The sequence below is a fragment of the Oratosquilla oratoria genome, chromosome 16 (assembly GCF_046742065.1).
Source record: "Oratosquilla oratoria isolate Oo_2021 chromosome 16, ASM4674206v1, whole genome shotgun sequence".
Taxonomy (NCBI): Eukaryota; Metazoa; Arthropoda; class Malacostraca; order Stomatopoda; family Squillidae; genus Oratosquilla; species Oratosquilla oratoria.
In genome coordinates, this window is record NC_134792.1 from 44,312,889 (window position 1) to 44,330,051 (window position 17,163).

General features: G+C 40.8%; 1 protein-coding gene across 3 annotated transcripts in view; it reads left to right on the forward strand.

Annotated features, from left to right (window-relative positions):
* The first annotated feature begins 7,971 nt into the window (after nucleotides 1–7,971).
* Nucleotides 7,972–17,163, forward strand: part of LOC143033765 (transcription initiation factor IIA subunit 2-like) — a 36,128-nt gene continuing 26,936 nt past the window's right edge. The window contains exons 1-4 of one of the 3 annotated variants that reach the window (XM_076199248.1): nucleotides 8,507–8,613; nucleotides 8,878–9,020; nucleotides 16,341–16,445; nucleotides 16,788–16,920. In XM_076199248.1, coding sequence (XP_076055363.1) covers nucleotides 8,946–9,020; nucleotides 16,341–16,445; nucleotides 16,788–16,920 — 313 coding nt within the window. In that variant the 5' untranslated portion in view covers nucleotides 8,507–8,613; nucleotides 8,878–8,945. Of the gene's footprint in view, nucleotides 8,077–8,506; nucleotides 8,614–8,664; nucleotides 9,021–16,340; nucleotides 16,446–16,787; nucleotides 16,921–17,163 lie in introns of those variants that run through there. The other 2 variants (XM_076199249.1, XM_076199247.1) reach the window with 2 other exon arrangements.

Genomic DNA, 17,163 nt, shown 5'->3' on the forward strand with positions numbered 1-17,163 from the left:
GCTGTGTCGACCGTGTGATTCACATAATGACGATAACGATGATGTCACGAAGACGATGACGTCATTATAACGATGACGTCATGATAAAGATGATGACGTCATGACGGCGTGGAAGGCAACGCAGGTCGGCTGTGTTGTTCACCTTTCTCAGATTCTACCTGTCAACATGTTTTCATCTCTTCTAACCTCAGAGATTTTTCTTTCTTCATCTAACTGTTATTTGGTTTCTTCTTTCTCTTTTTCAATATGTGTGCGTCTATGTAACATGGCAATAATCTGTACATCCAATCTGTGCGCTCTATTTTTCTCGCCATTTCTAAAAGTCGAGCTCTAATGGATAGTTGATGAGTTGATCCGACTCACCAATCGTTCTGCATTGAGATAAAGGTGCCCTAATCCAATTTCCCTCTCCTGAAGGGGGAACGCCCAATCAAGAATCTCTCCTTGCGCCGTTTGGCGAGGCTCCTCCTTGCCATCTGCAAGCACATTCTGACTCAGGTGGCGAGGCTCCGTCCCGGCACCAGCTGGCTGGTTCTCTGCTGACGGAGAACGGGGAGTATGTTCCCCTCGGGTTCGATCCTAGGCCAAGGACAGCGTCACTGTCCCCTCGGGGCCACCTTAGGAGCGGTTTCGGGTTTGACGGTCGAGTTAGAGCCCTTGAGGAAGCTTCCACCATGACCTCGATGGAGACATTCACTCACCTTAAGAAGATATATATATATATATATATATATATATATATATATATATATATATATATATATATATATATGTGTGTGTGTGTGTGTGTGTGTGTGTGTGTGTGTGTGTGTGTGTGTGTGTGTGTGTGTGTAAAATAAAAGTATAACAAAAATTAATAAAATGTGCCAGTTGTTGTTCAGCAGGGGCCCCTGCTCCCAGCTGAATATAATCCTCTGGCGACAACCAGAATAAAATATGTAAAGTGTCCCCCCCCTCCCCCACGGTAGATGACTCCAAAATCCCTTTCCCGCCATTTGCAGGCACCAGATAACAAGGTCTTGCGCTTCTGCCCATCAGGTGGTCACCAAGAAACACCATCTGGTCCTGGGGTAAGATGTCTGTGTCACTTCTCTGCAGACGCCATCTGGTAAAGATGGTGGGGTCCTCTTGTTTCCTCTCCTTCAACCAGCTTATCTTTTCAAGGAACCTTTGGGTACAGATGGTAACGTTCCGTTTCATAAGCCTTGGACAGTTGGTTCTTTGTAGATTCCTGCTGGTGCAAGTGTCAGGGTTCCGTCCCATCTGCAACCAGCTGGTCACCCCATCTACTGCAAAAGTTGTGTACTTCATTTGACCTGTTCCCTTGCCAGCTGGTTCCGTGAGTGACACTATTTGTCACAGGTGGTGTTATCCTATCTACAGGGAAGGTGGCCTGTCCTCTTGTATAAGTGGCGCTGTCCCAACCCAATCACACCCAGCTGGTCCTCTGTAGACACCATCTGAAACAGGTGGTACCGTTCCTAGGTGGTCCTTGGGATGGCACAGATAGCCGGAACGTCAGCTTTAAGGAACAGCAGCAGCAGTAGCTGCTGCAGTCCCTCCCTACACCAAGAGAATTTCTCTCCCACCCTTCCTTCTCCCGGGGGAGGTGGGGGAGAGGGAGGAACCTGAGTTTGACCTCGGGAACTGTGATTGTTCCCCCCTTGGTGTCGGATCGAGACAAGACTGATTTCGATGTGATTTACCTGACAAAGGGAGAGCCAATTCGGTCATCAGCACACAGTCGGCTCTTGGCCAGCGACATGACGTCACGGACATGGCGGGAAACTGGCTTTGTTTCGCTCGAGTTCTATCTCATCAGGGGAAATTGTACGTCTTCTTCTTTCAGCTCTTTTGCGCTGTCTAAAAGTTACGATTTATCTTTGAAAATAATTAATTTTAAACAAGAACCATTATTCATCAGTCCATCTAGCAAATAATCTGTGAATAATCATTCAATTCTTAGAATGGATAACGATTCTACAAGTCTTGGTCTAATTTGTTTCAGTTAACTTTTTGTGATCTTCCAGGCAAACACCCGATTCATCCTTGCCGCACTTACTACCCCAGACTAGGTCAAGGGAGTTCTGCTACTCTGGCTAAGATAATCAAGCTGATATTCTTTTTTTCTGCTTTTGTTAAATAGATATTGTCTCACTGAGTTTCCAGATTGTTTTTTTTTCTTCTTCTCTGAAGCAAGAATGTTTGAGGTAATCTGTGGAATGGTGAGACGAGAATGAGTTGTCCAGTATTCTTTGAGGAAGTTTCTCATACGACATGACGAGGTTGTGTATCGTCCAAAAACTTCTTACAGAAACTTCAGCCGGATCAACTTAGTCGTCGTCGTTGATACGAATTTCTCCCTTGTCACACAGCACAAAATGGATCTTTGATTGCTGACCGTCTTTCAATTGTTTCATTGATATCAGTTCCAAATAATCATATTCTTTAATCATATTTTCTACTACTAAAACAATATATTTTCATTCGAATTATAGCTATTTCGGTCAAATTATATTTTCCAATTTTTCTATTAATCTTAATATGACTCACTGCGTTTTAACCGTGATGTTTTTATTACTACCAATATAATAATTTTCTCTTTAAATCGTGTTGGTCATTATGATTGTATTTTCTTGACTGAAATAGTAATTTAGCTATCAGAGTCACCATTTTATTCAAATGCTACATTTCATTAATCATAATGATCTTTTAATCAAATCGTATATTTCTTTTATTCAAGTAATATTTTCCATTTAAAGTGTAACCGTTTTCATTTATATCGTAACGTTTTTTATTCAGATCGTCAATGTTTTCGTTTGCAAAATGGCAATATCTGTTCAACCAAATTGATGAACATTTTCATTAGTTCTACTGAACAACTGTGCTTGTAGTTCTCCAATCACGATGAACCAGAGATTGTGCATCGTGACCTATTTTCTCTATTTTAGTTCTATCAGAAAAATCGCCAATTTTGAGTAAACTGAGTAAAGTCGCAAGCTATAGTAGCCGTGCTTTAGTCCCACTACAACGACCCTTGAATTGTGTTCACAAAATGTTGCGATTTAAATAGAAGTAACGGTCGCTTACCAACCACTGTAACGGATTTTAGGCGTTCCGAGAATTTATTCTGGTCGACTCCAGACGCTTTCAGTCAGTGTAGAAGCACCCCTTCTTCCTACTCCATCTCTTCCACTCCTTCTCTTCATCACCTTCCTCCCCTATACCTTCTTACCATAACCATATCTTTTTCCTCTCATATTCCTTCTTCTCAACCTCTTTCTCTTTCTTCCCTTCCTCTTACCTCTTCTTTATTCACTTCCAACCTTCTCCTTCTTCCTCTTCTTATCCTCTCCCTCCATCTCCTCTTCCACTTTCTTCTCTTCTTCCTCCTCCAAAGGGCAGGGTTTCCACAGGGGCATTTGTGATGGATGACGTCACGGGGGCTCTTCATTATCCGTTGGTACGTACCATCAGCTGAGCAAAAGAGGAGACAAAAGTCCTCGCCGAGGTTGTCCCTCCGCACAAAGGAGGAGGAGGATTGTTTATGCTCCTCCTCCTCTCAATGTTTATAAATGGGTCCAGGAGGAGGAGGAGAAGGAGGAGGTGGGATGTGGAAGGAGGGAGTTGAAAAAGAACGATTTAAAGCGGAGGAAAAGGAGGAAGTGGAGGAGGATGAGCTGGAAGGGGAAGGTGAGGAGGAAGAAGAGGAGGTAAAAGTGGGAGGAATGGGAAGAGAAGAGGGTGAGTGAGGAGGGGGAAGAGGAGAAAGACGGTGAGGAGGGAAGGAAAAGGAGAAAGAGGATGAGGAGGGAAGGAAGAGGAGGGGGATGACAACGAAAAAGTCGTTAACGGTTAGTCTTTAAATCGTATCGCTGCCTTTGACGCTCACAACGGTTCCGTGGAGAGACCGTTAACGACCAAAATTCAGATTCGAAACGATTTGAAACCTGACGATTCACATTTCTACAAATCCCTTTGTGGCATGAAACTCTACCTTCCCTCCCCCCCCCCTCCACACCTGAATTCACAAACATAAATTAATCTAAATTAAAGGTCTAATTAGTGACCGGAGGGTGGGTGGTTGCCAAATCAATGGAACGTGTTAAATTTAACAAAAGCGGCCATTGTATTGAACTATGATTGTCTCAGAACTCGAAACTTGGGACATTTTTTTCCCCTCACCAAAACACATAATTAGTGGTCAATGTATTCCAATTAATCAGCCATGCTGGTCTGACACTTGCTACAAAGGCTGGTGGAAGATTAGGCTAATTAATTTGCAGAGTAGTCGCTCATGAACGTGTATTTACCTAGTTGCATTACACAGGAAGGGAGCTATGCTCGTAGTGACCCGTCTTTGTATCTTTCAGCATCAAGTTTTTTTTCTTCTTAAAATCTTGAATAGTATTAGCACACACTGTTTCTTTATCTAAGTTATTCCATATATCCAGCACTCTGTGGGAAGCTATTCTTTTTCCGATCTCTTCTATAGTTATTCTTTTTGAGTTTCTTTTCATGACCTCTTGTTTTTCCATTGTCATTTTTAGTAAACCATTGCTGTCAAGGATTTCCATTCCTTTCATGATTCTAAATATAGTCAGTAAATCACCTCTTTCTCTTCTCTGCTCTGGTGTTGGTAGTTCCAATTTCGATAATCTTTGTTCGTGTTGGTAGTTCCAATTTCGATAATCTTTGTTCGTGTGTGTCCTTGCCAATGCAGTGATGTAGTTCAATGTGTGAACAACGATGTATTTGTGTTCAACCGTCAGTGGTTGAACTGTTTGATGTTCAGAGAAACGTGTTCTAGTTCATTTGAGGGAATGTGAAAGCACTAAGTGACTAGTGATGTCGTTACTAGTAGACCACCTGATATGTCTGAAATTTCCCAATGATGTAGAAACAATTGCGAAAATGAATAAACACAAATTGATAATAAACACGCATGTAAACAAGTGTCTATAAATCTGCAATTAGGAACTAAATTGGTTTCTTCACCGTTTCATATTGTACCACCAAAGAAAACGGAATAACATTTTTCCTGCGGACGTTAATGATGTTATCGTTGAGCTTTCACGGCATTTTCTTCCCTCTCATTGCTACAGTAACGTGTACATGTGCGTGTGCGCGTTTGTGTGTTGATCCAGACGAGATTTACAATATAGAATCATGCGTTGCATCCTGACTTTTGTCAGTACCAAATTATTCTGTCGTGAGTATATTCGCACTCGCGTGCATTTGTTATTCAAAACAGGTATATTGGTCGACCTAACGAAAAAGGCGACAGTTGATTATGGGTCTGCATTCTTAGCTATGCCAAATTGATAATGCATTATTACTTGGATAATATAAAATTTATTATCGGATGACTAAGAAATGTTGACTCTAGTTTAAATAGAACTCAATTCACTTCGTAAAGTAAAAGAAGAAACAAACAACGACGACATTACGCCATGGAGGGAAGCGGGAAAATGCTGAGGCCGAATGACGTCATATCGTTGGTGTTATTTCCCAAGTGGACTGATTTGTTCTTATCTATACTTCGAGTCTGACCCTAGGAAACTCAAGAACGACCAGGTTCTTGGTGTTCGAGGTTTGGCTCAGCACTTCGGAGTGAAGACGTCCTCTGTGATCTCTGGTTTCACAAATGTCTTGAGTGCGACTTCTGGAGGCCGAGAGACAGCTAGTTGGTTGAATCCAGGAAGCAGTCCAGACTTCGGATGGGTGGGGGGGGGGGACGTCTTATCTCTCGAACTTGATATGTTCTTGCTCCAGAACCAGAGGTGCTACTCGGTGGAAACTTGCGCCGTAATTACGTCACTTGTCTGGCAAGAGTCCATGAGGAGGAGGGAGGGGTTGGGGTGAGGGGACAAGCTCACAACGCAGTACTCTCAGCTTTCACCCACACAAGCTACATTGTTAAGTGAGCATTCGAAGCGTGCTGGCTGAGAAATAATAATCAACGCAGCGGAAAGAAACGCGGGAGTGTGGGAGGGAGGGAGAAGAAAAGGCGAGAGTTGGGGCTGGATGGGGTGAGGGAGGGAGGAAGGCTTGCTCTACCGCGCGACGCCATTTGTGGTAATGGCAAGGTCTTGCAGCGACACCAGTGGAGTGGACGGGAGGGACGGGGAGATGAAGAGACGGTTAGTAGACACTGTGGAACGCTAGCAATGATTTCAGCCTGACGTTGTTGGTAGTGTTGGAGCTGAGGGCATTGACGCAGTGAGGACTTGACTATGGTGGTAAATGTTGGCAACAGAGCGTTCATCAGCCCGCGTGGCAACGGGAGCACCGCCGACGACCGTGGGGAACGACTTTCATAGGAGAAGCAGTGATGATATCATGCTACATTTCCTTAAGAATTTAATATAACTGTGAAATTATACCCTTCCTTGAAAACTGAATATGAAATCAAAACCATACCCTTCCTTCCAAACAAATATAAAATTCACCATAAAAACTTTCCAGACATAAAATTTGAACAAAATATATTTAGACACTTTGTACAATGATCGGCATTGGTTGACACCCACTGTAAATTATTCACTACAAAATCTATGAACAAATATATTCTAAATTTAATCGAGAGAAACATAAGCCTGATAAAACTGATAGTACACACTAATGTGAGAAGGGAGGGAGAGTGGATTATGGCCGTTAAAAAACCATAACGTCAGACTTGTAGTCGACAACACTACATAAAGATCATCAACATTTCCAAATCTGGTTTATGTTTCTGAAGCTTTACGAGACACCGAAATTGTTACGCCACAGAGAGGCGCCTTGGAGGCAGACAGTTTGTATGCTCGGGCGTTTCTCACTACAAACAAACTAAAATGACAAACGATGCAGATGTGGCGTTTTGGCGCGAATGCCATTGCAATAGTTGTAGCCATTTTCATGGACAGTGCTTTCAACTGCTGTAAGCTTCTCTTACATAGAACAACACCTTACCTTAAATAAAAATTAACATACACCATCACTATTTCATTGCTTTAAATCAGCGCCTCTATCCGTGATAACCACATCGCACTGAAGACTGGGTTGTTGAGGCCAAATAGAAATCTGAGAACAGAAAGGATGAACAGGTTGAAATAGATCAGTATTCTCTTTTGAGTGGAAATGAGTCTTCAACAACGACAACAAAATAATAATAATGATAATAATAATAAAAATGCTACGAATCTCGTCAGTATGGAAATGTGTGGGAGTATAAAGCAGAACTATTTCCCTCAAGGATAGTTATCAAGCTCAGTTATCGGCGACAAAATTCATGAAGGACTCCGCCTCTTCTTTCCATTTTTACACCAAATTTTAAACAAAACACTGTTTGTGAAAAAAGTAATCTGCTACAAAAAATTAACGTGATTTTCACATTTTGTGGGAAAAATAAACAAGTAATCTACTACAAAACGTTATCGTGCTGGAACATCCTTCGCAAAAGTTGAATTCTCTCCCAGATTCCCTTCTTCCCACGATGCACATAGGGTAACGTCACTGTTTTCTCCCCCATGATATTTTTAATGTGGTTGTCTGTACATAAATTCCAGGAATCACATTTCCTTTCACCGTGTCAAAGAAATTTACGTTAAGTTAGGTGCAAGGGCTAACAATTGCAATTATAAACAGAAGTCCATCAACTTCTCTCCTGTATTGTTTGGGGAATGAGGGCGGGAGGTAATTTGGTGCATTCACTCATGCGGTCGCACTGTAGTGCTTCCCACAAAGCTAAAATAGCGGAAGAGAACGGCCAAAATGTACGTCGGGCGAATGGATCGTGAGACAAGACAAAATCATACGAAGGAATCCAAGCGTTAAGTTTATTTGCCGACGAGTTAAATCACAAAAAAAATATTGAAAATCTACAGTATTGCTGATATTGAATATATTAATATGTATATGAATATCTCGCACATCTGTAACTAATGTGTTAATGCTTTGCTATTTTGTTTTTATTTTTTAACAGGTGAACGCAAGAAATTATCTGTACAGTGCAAGTTCAGTTGACATTCGCTTGAATTGCAATTTAGTGCTAAGGCATAATGAATATACGGCATGGCACTATGCAAATCAATGGTCTGTCCTCTTACATTTGGTAAAACGCTTTCTTGTTGATGCATAATAGATGCCCGATTATAATTTACTTTGGTACTGGTAGGATTAATGTGATAGAATGCATCTTCAACGAGTTTGTCTTAACTATTTTCATTATTACTCATGGGCTTTTGAAATAACTTTTTGTAAATTTCTTGTAATTTTGTGTACGAACTGCAGGTAAACAGCATAAACACCAAATCAATTTAGGAAAGCTATTGTGAAGGGTATTTTAACCTTGCATTGAAGCATTCAAACTATTCTTTACACTGTTGCACGTTCGACACGAATGTATTGTGTTCCTGTATACATAGCTTTTGTACTCAATTACGAAAAAGAAATCCAAACTGAATACGCGGAAATTGGAAAGATGATGATTGAATTCTCGTGCAATACTCGAAAGCAAGAGTTTCTATCACGCTAACAATACTACATAGGTGCAACGAACGGATTGTTGGCTAACTTGGCTGTGACAGATTAAAGTGTGCCAACCGTACAAACGAAGTTGGCTGCTGTGTGGTACAACATTTTTTCGTTTTTACCTATTTTCGTTCTGACTTGTGTTTTAGGTTACTCGACAGCTGAAATGGGCCAGGGCTTTCAATCTCGCTAATGAAACTACGGATGTTGACTTGACTCGCACACAGAAAAACAATCCAGAGTGCTGTCATATTTTATAGAATATTTGTCTTTTCATAAACCGTTATAATTTTTTACATTGTATCCTGCGAGGAATGGTGTATATACATATTTATTTTTTAACAAGAGAAACATGCGTTCCAGGAAGACCAACGCCCGGAGCACGGTTGATGCATGGATAAAAGTCGTTTTCTTGTAGGTTTTAAAAAGTCATGGCTCCTTATCAGTTGTACAGAAGTTCTGGAGTTGGGAAAGCATTGCAGGACGCTCTTGACGACTTGGTGAAGGTATGAAGTTATTGCTGTCATAGTTTAAGGCTAAAGTTTTAATTGCGTCTTGATTTCAAGTCCCACAGCAGGGAAGCTAACCCAACAGTTGCAGGTGGGGGGGAGAATTATGCATAATTTACGTATAAATGCTGCAATTTGGCTGAACTGCACCACGAGTTTGCATTATATTAAAAGTTTGGCAGTCTAGAATCGCGGTATGTTTGTTGTACAGGAATGATGCTTAATTAACTTGTGTGACAGGGAAATTAATCTGACAAATCCGTCACAGTCGTGCATACAACGAATCTCTCATTGTCTGTCTGCCTGTCTATTATATATTCCTCCTTACCCTTTTTCCATCTACATATTTCCTCTTCCCTTTCGCTCTCTCTCTCATCTTCTCCACCTTCCTCTAATTCCTTATCTCTATGTTTCTCTTTCTCTCATCCTTTCCTCCATTCCTCTCGTCTCTCTTTTCATGTGTTCCCATCTTTCTTGTCCCACATATCTTCTCCTTTCCTCTGTCTCTCACTCTCATGTATTTTTCCTGTTTCATTGAATCCATGAGTACCTTCCTCATTACACATCACGCATCTCTGCAGCTTGGATTTATTTATGCTGAAGATATAGTTGTGTAGGCAGGTTTTTGTTATGGGAAAAAAAACTAAGAGTAGTAGATATAAATGAAGAAAGGAAAATATATAAAGGACATCAAAAAGTAGTTTTCAACAGAGATGTATTTATTTGTGGAATAAGAAAAAAACAGGCCCAGAAGGTAATATAAATTAATTCAAACCAAAATGAAATGAAACAATGATGGCATCCCATGAGCATAGCCATTGTTCTTTATTTTACAATTACATGTAGTTGAATGCAATATCCCCAGTGTACCAGAAATTATATTTTTTTTCAGTGAACTTTGAAAACTAATATTGATAGCATGTCACAATATATATATATATATATATATATATATATATATATATATATATATATATATATATATATATCACCACCCTCTTATAATGGTGATGGGAACAGGGCCTTTTTGTTATATGCATGTATATAGAGTTGTAATATTTGAATAGAGTTGTTTTCATGTTCACTTCCAGGACAGAGATAAATGCTCATAGCACCATGTGTTTATTCTGCTGCCTTACATTTTGGGGAGTCTCAATGCAACTGTACTTCAGTTTGAAACCACTTGTATCCTGAGCACTCTTATTTCCATTGGAAGTTCATTCCACTTTTTAATTGTTCTGTTCATATTGTCAACCCTTAGTGGGCAAAGACAGTTTCAGTCAGAGGTGGATGGGTACATAGGTTGTCAGAAGTACAGTTTCCCAAACAGAGTTAAGGATCTTGAACAACTTTCTCAGAGAGACATTGTGTGCTCAGACCATGAGTAATTAATGATAGAACTAAGGCAAACTTAAAAGATCATAAAAATATTGCAGGTTACTTGAAGGCCGTAGGTCTTTTGAGAGAGAGATCAGGGGCAACTGATTGATTGATTAATACACATGCACCATGAGTCACTTCACAAGAGTTTCACACATTTCACATAAATACTGACACAGCTTTCCATACAAATACATTGATTTGTGGAACAATACAAAAGAAGAAACAATACATCCAAACACCATAAGCAAATTTAAAGCAAAGCTTGACCAAAGCTTTAGGCATAACTCTTATACTGTATTAGAATTAGATAAATGCAGTATGAGACTCATTTCTGTGCTGCCCCCAAAAGAAGTCAATAATCTCATCTTTTTCTGGAGGTCCAGCCCAGGGGGCTGGGGGGAGGGTGATTCACCATGATCTTGGGTCACGTGTTGGACATGTGATCTATAGTTATTATCCACATGGATGAGAGCTCAGAGCTCATATATGACCAATCTATGGGTAATATTGTGACCTTACACACACACACTCACACCCAACTCCCCACCCAAAAGAGTTGGAGTAACATGCATGCCCTAGTGGATTACCTCCTTTACAAGGGTGAAGAAGGCTTTTGGTATATAGTTATATGTAACTATTGTCATTATTATTATTATTATTATTATTATTATTATTATTATTATTATTATTATTAATATTACTATTGTTATTATTATTACTACATACATACATATACCAAGGCTTTTTCCCCCTTTCAAGGGAGGTAGCCTAAAAGGGAAAGGCATAAAAACACTCCCACCCATTTCATCCCTAAACACACTCCACACCCCTCCCACCCTCCCTCCCATCTGAGCACCTCCTGGATGACGGGTCATCCCTGCACCTCGCCCACCGCCCTGGGTGAGAAGCAGTGTCGCAAGACACAGCACATCCACAGCAAGGCCGCTTCATTTAATCGGCGACCCCCCTTCTCTGTCCCCCCTTGCATATAAGGAGAGGACGGGGAGAAATCCCTTCGGGCTGCGTCAAAATTTGCTCACACATACTACCTCACCCCCCACCCCCCTGCCCATTCCTCCTCATGCAATCACAACATCATCCATATACAACCATTCTCCACTCACCTCTGTCTTCCGTCCTCTCCCTTCCTTCCTCAACAGACATTCCCCTCTTCCCCAAAGCCCCCTTCACTCCATCCATCCACTTCATCCTAGGACGTCCCCTCATGTTCACTCGCTCCACATCTGCCTTCCATACCTCTTTTACTAGTCTTTCTTCACTCATTCTTTCCATGTGTCCAAACCATCCTAATATTCTTTCATCAACCCTATCTCCCAGCTCCTTTTTCACCCCTGTTCTCCTCCTCATCTCCTCATTTCTCACTCTATCCAGCCTAGTAACCCCCACCATACTTCTCAGACACCTCATCTCAAACACATTCAAACTCCTTCTCTCTTCTTCTCTTATGTTCCACGTTTCTGCCCCATACAGTGCTGTTGGCACAATCACTCCTTCATACAGTCTCCTCTTCGCATCCATTCCCAAATGTCTATTCCTCATTACACTCTTCAATCCACCAAGGCATTTACTCGCTTCTCTCAATCTACATTCCACCTCCACCTTCACTCCACCTTTTCCTGCTACACTTGCTCCCAAGTATCTAAAACTATCCACCTCCTCCAGTCGCTCTCCCTTAATGTTCACTTCCAGTCTACTGCCACTTTCACCCCTTGTACATCTCATCACCTTACTTTTAACCACATTTATCTTTAGCTTTCTTCTATTATTATTATTCTATTATTATCTTCTATTATTATTATTATTATCTTCTATTATTATTATCTTCTATTATTATTATTACTATTATTATTATTATCATTATTATTATTAGTAATATTATTATTAATATCACTATTATTATTATTATTTATTTTTCTCTTAGAGACTTGAGTTCAATAAGAGTGAGAATTTCTAATATGTATTCTTAATGTTTGTAATATTTGTATTTCCTCAGCAAAGCTGCTATTGGAAATTATTGCAGTACCATTTCTTTAACTGTTGTGATTATTTCCATGTTGCAGCTGGAATCCAATATACAATATTTACTCTGTGTTCTGCCCTCCATTAAGGATCATTGCACACTTCTCTGGTAGTCCTAGGTCTTGGTTTCATATACATTATATCACATTTTTTCAACATATGATATCCCTCATTTATGCATTCAAGGTTTTTATCATGTTACTAGTTAACTAGAACAGTCAATCTGTCACACCATATCTCTCTTGTGGGAGACCCACACCTCCAAAAATACTGTCCATGGCCACCGATTCAACCCATAAATCACTCAGTGTAGAGATTTTATGGAGCTGTCTGAGGGAATGAATGTAGGACAGCAGAGCATAATGTGTTCCATGTCTTTTATGTGGTGGTTGGATTTAGGGTGTTTGGGGTCTGTTTGGATGCTTGGTGGCTGAATGGGTTAAAGTGTTGCTATTTACGGTAGAGGTCAAGGTGGGGGCAGTTCAAACCCAGCCACCAGCAAGTTGAACCAAGGGCATGGTTAATAAAATCCCATGCTGCAAGGTCTTCTGTAAGGGGCACCTTCCCCAAGTTTGCAATGTTAAACAGAACTAGTAAATTATTAGGGGTCTGTTACCAGGCTGATTTTGTGTTGGTCTTCATTCCATAGAGGGTGTTGATCTGAAGAACAGCATATCAGTGCAGTTCTTGCTTGTACTGGGAATATATATCTAACATCAGGGGGATGAAAGTCTCCATGAAAGAGGTCTTGCTTATCACATCCCTAAGTTCTTTCTTCAACTGATCAAAACTATTTTGTGTTAGCCAGAAAAATAAAAGGGGTGTTGGGAAAGAGGGGGATGTCTATTGAGGAAGGAAGGGAGAAGACAGAAGATAGGGGTGAGTGGAGAATGGTCATGTATGGATGATGCTGTGATGCATGGGAGTGGGTGGAGGATAGGGAGGGATTAGGAAGTATGTGTGAGTGATATTTTGATGCAATCCGAAGGGATTTATCCATGTCTTCTCTTTTTCTGCATGAGGGGACAGAGAGGAGGGTTGCCAATTGAATGAAGGGGCCTTGCTGTAGATGTGCTGTGTCTTGCTGCATTGTTTCTGACCCAGGTCAGTGGGTGAGATGCAGGGATGACCTGTCATCCAGGAGGAGTCAAGAAAAGAGGGAGGGAGGGGTGGTGAATGGGAGTGGAGTATGTGGGGATGAAATTGTTGGGAGTGGATTTATGCCTTTTGACTTTGGCTACCTCCCTTGTAAGGGGGAAAAAGCCCTTGGTATGTATGTACCTAATTGTATTTACCTAATTGTAGTGTACTGATTAAAATGATTAAACAATATACAGATATACAAAGATTAAGGACATTTCTATAGTGTGACTTCAATAAAATTATTTGGTGGCAACTAGGCTCCCCGAGCAGAAAAGGGGCCAGGATATTTAGAAAAAGCCATTGTGATTTTTTTTTCTTCTATATTTTCTGTAATTTTGTTTAACTTTGCATTATTATGTTGCAATTACTGTGCTAGATATAGCTGTTATTGTGTAAAATCTCTTCACTCTATAGATTTGTGTAATTATAAAATGAATAAAAATAAGTTTTCCCTTCGACCTTTGAAAGACAACAGTACAATTTTTTTTCATCTTTTCTTCATTTGTTAGACCACCCCAGTTGGCTCAAGGGTAGCAATCTTGTCTTGTATTTGAGTGATCCAAATTGAGATCCTTGGAGCAGACACAAATACGGCTGCTGGTATTAAGGTTTTATACGTAATCATTACATATATTTACACACTGCAGCCAGTGGCATTTTGGTGTGTGTAATTTTTAATTTTTGCACAAAATTGAAAAAAAGTTTTTGTTGATGGTCATTTATGTTGCAGGTATTTCAGTGGCTACTCATATATTGATAGAAAGGTTTTGTGTTTCTGTGAGCTAAGTTAAGGAAGTTGGTAGTATTTGTTATGGATTCATCTGATGTTATGATTTTTTGATAATGTATATAAACTTTTATGTGTATTATTTTTATAGGTTTGTATATTTTGTTGAATAATATTGGTCAAGTTATCTTTGTTATTTATATATTTGTTTATTTGTATATTTACATGTCGCTTACTGTGTGATATAGCTAGTTAAAACAAATCTACAAACATCATGCAAATTGGACTGTTTTTGTAACCGTTCCATAATTGGACTGATTGTAGAGTATGTATATCTTTTTTGCCCAAAACTTTGTTGGTATGCATTGAATTCTATCAATGTTTTGATGGTGCTGGCTTGTTTTGTGCTGTGTAGTTGGTATGAAAATGGTAATGCAGTTATTGAATAAGATTTTTTTATATAAATGTATGTGTGTGATGCCTTTACTTTTTTGTTTAGGAATGTCCCCTGTGGGGCTACAAGGAGAAGGATGTCTAGTCCCACTCCCCGTCCCTTTCTTCTCGCCTCTTACGATCCAAGTGGGAATACTTGGTGGCTGTATTCTTTTCCCCCATCACAGGGAATTCCCCCACAGCAGAAAATGAATACTCAGAGAAATGGTACAGGATAGCAGCAAGGGGTTGGGGGACAGCATAACGGAGGGACAGTCGTAGTATAAAACTGTCATCATTTCTCTATGAAGAGTTTTCCTCTATCTTAGACAAAATGATGTGTGGCTCTGGTCCATAGGGGCACCCCATATAGACCCTAAAGTATCAACTGCATGCTACTTTGCCACAATAACAAGCAGCCAATACCACAGACGGGGGTATTGGAAGGCAGATGTGGGGGGAGTGAACATGAGGGGACGTCCTAGGATGAGGTGGATGGATGGGGTGAAGGGGGCTTTGGGGAAGAGGGGAATGTTTGTTGAGGAAGGACGGGAGAGGACAGAAGACAGGGGTGAATGGAGAATGGTTGTATATGGATGATGTTGTGATGCATGAGGTGGAATGGGCGGGGGGATGGGGGGTGTGGTAGTATGTGTGAGCAAAATTTGACGCAGCCCAAAGGGATTTCTCCCCGTCTTCTCCTTTTATGCATGGGGGGACGGAGAGGGGGGGATCGCCGATTTAATGAAGCGGCCTTGCTGTGGATGTGCTGTGTCTGGCGACACTGCTTCTGACCCAGGGTAGTGGACAAGGTGCAGGGATGACCCGTCATCCAGGAGGTGCTAAGATAAGAGGGAGGGTGGAGGGATGTGGTGGAATGTATTCAGGGATGGAATGGGTGGGAATGATTTTATGCCTTTTCCTTTTTGGCTACCTCCCTTGTAAGGGGGAAAAAGCTTTGGTATATATATGTGTGTGATGATAATGATGATTCACTTTTAATGTCATGACCCCCCCCCCCCCCAACCAGGGGGCAGGGATGGTGCTCCTTTATGGAAGACTTTGTAGCATGGAATTTAATGAACCATGAACTTGCTTCGTCTTGCTGGTGGCAGGGTTCAAACTGCCATGACTTCAACCTCTGTCAGGAGAGACACTATGTATTTTCATAAGCTTACAAAACTTTGTCGCCTTCATAATAATTGCCTCTCGCATCTACACAATTCTGCATGCGTCCCTCCCAATCCTGGAAGGCCTCCTCAAAGTCCTTTTTCAGTAGTCCCTTCAGGTAACTTTCTGATGCCTCTTTCAGCTCCTCTGTTGATTGGAATCTTGTTTCCCTGAGGCTGTCTTTCATGTGTGGGAACAGGAAGAAGTTGCAAGGGGCTAGGTCAGGGCTGTAGGGTGGGTGTTGTACCACTTTCATACCCCCACATCCTATCTTGCTGCATTTGCTTGTGCATGTACTGAATTCCCTTAGACATTCATAGATATTTTAATCCTGTTATAACACCATATGTGTTATTATTTTTGGCTTGTTATGATACTGATCATGGTTTCATTGAGGGCCTTGTTTGTGCTTGTTTTTGCAGGCATCCCGCATACCTAAAGGCCTTGCCCTGAGGGTCCTCAGTCAGTTTGATGTGAGTGCATCAGTAATCATTGCCAAGCAAGCACAATCCCATATCCAGATGAAGGTAAGCCAAGGAAGAGGAATAAGAAGAGGGGGAAGAGGAGGAAGAGATGGAGAAGAACAGGAGGAGGGATAGGGATAGAGATGTTCACAATATTTTCTCAATAGATAATCATGTCGAGAGGTGATGTGCAAAAATTGCATAATGATCGTGGAGGAGATCTGGGAAGATTGACAGCATACCATAGCCATAATGTATTTAGATATGTGACAAATTTAGATCCTTTGATTAATAAAAGACCCAGAATTCAGACAAAGGAGCAACTGAAGGAAATATCAAATTTCAATTTGTGCTGTGAGTATGCCCTTTGATAATAAGTCTTCTTTCTTCTTTCCTGGAACTTAGATTGGTCAGGTGCAGTCATATCGTTATTGTGATGATGTGTGGACAGTGGTGCTCCGTCAAGTGGCTGTTATGGAAGGAAACGTCCTGGTAGATTATGTTGACAAGATCAAGCTCATCACTACAAATGACAGGGGTCAGTCACAGAATGAGTTGATGGTTTGTCAACTAGGAAGTTGTATCCTTGTAGATTGCTTGGCTTCAGTAGCATCTTGCTGTATTTTAATACACAGACACTGATTATTAACACCAGATGTACTCAGTGAAGGGTTACCTCCCTTGTTTCCATATTGGTCTGGTATCAACACTTTATTTGAGTAAAAGCAGATGCTAGTAGCCACAACAAAATTGAAAATGTATGCCACTGCATGGAAGGGTA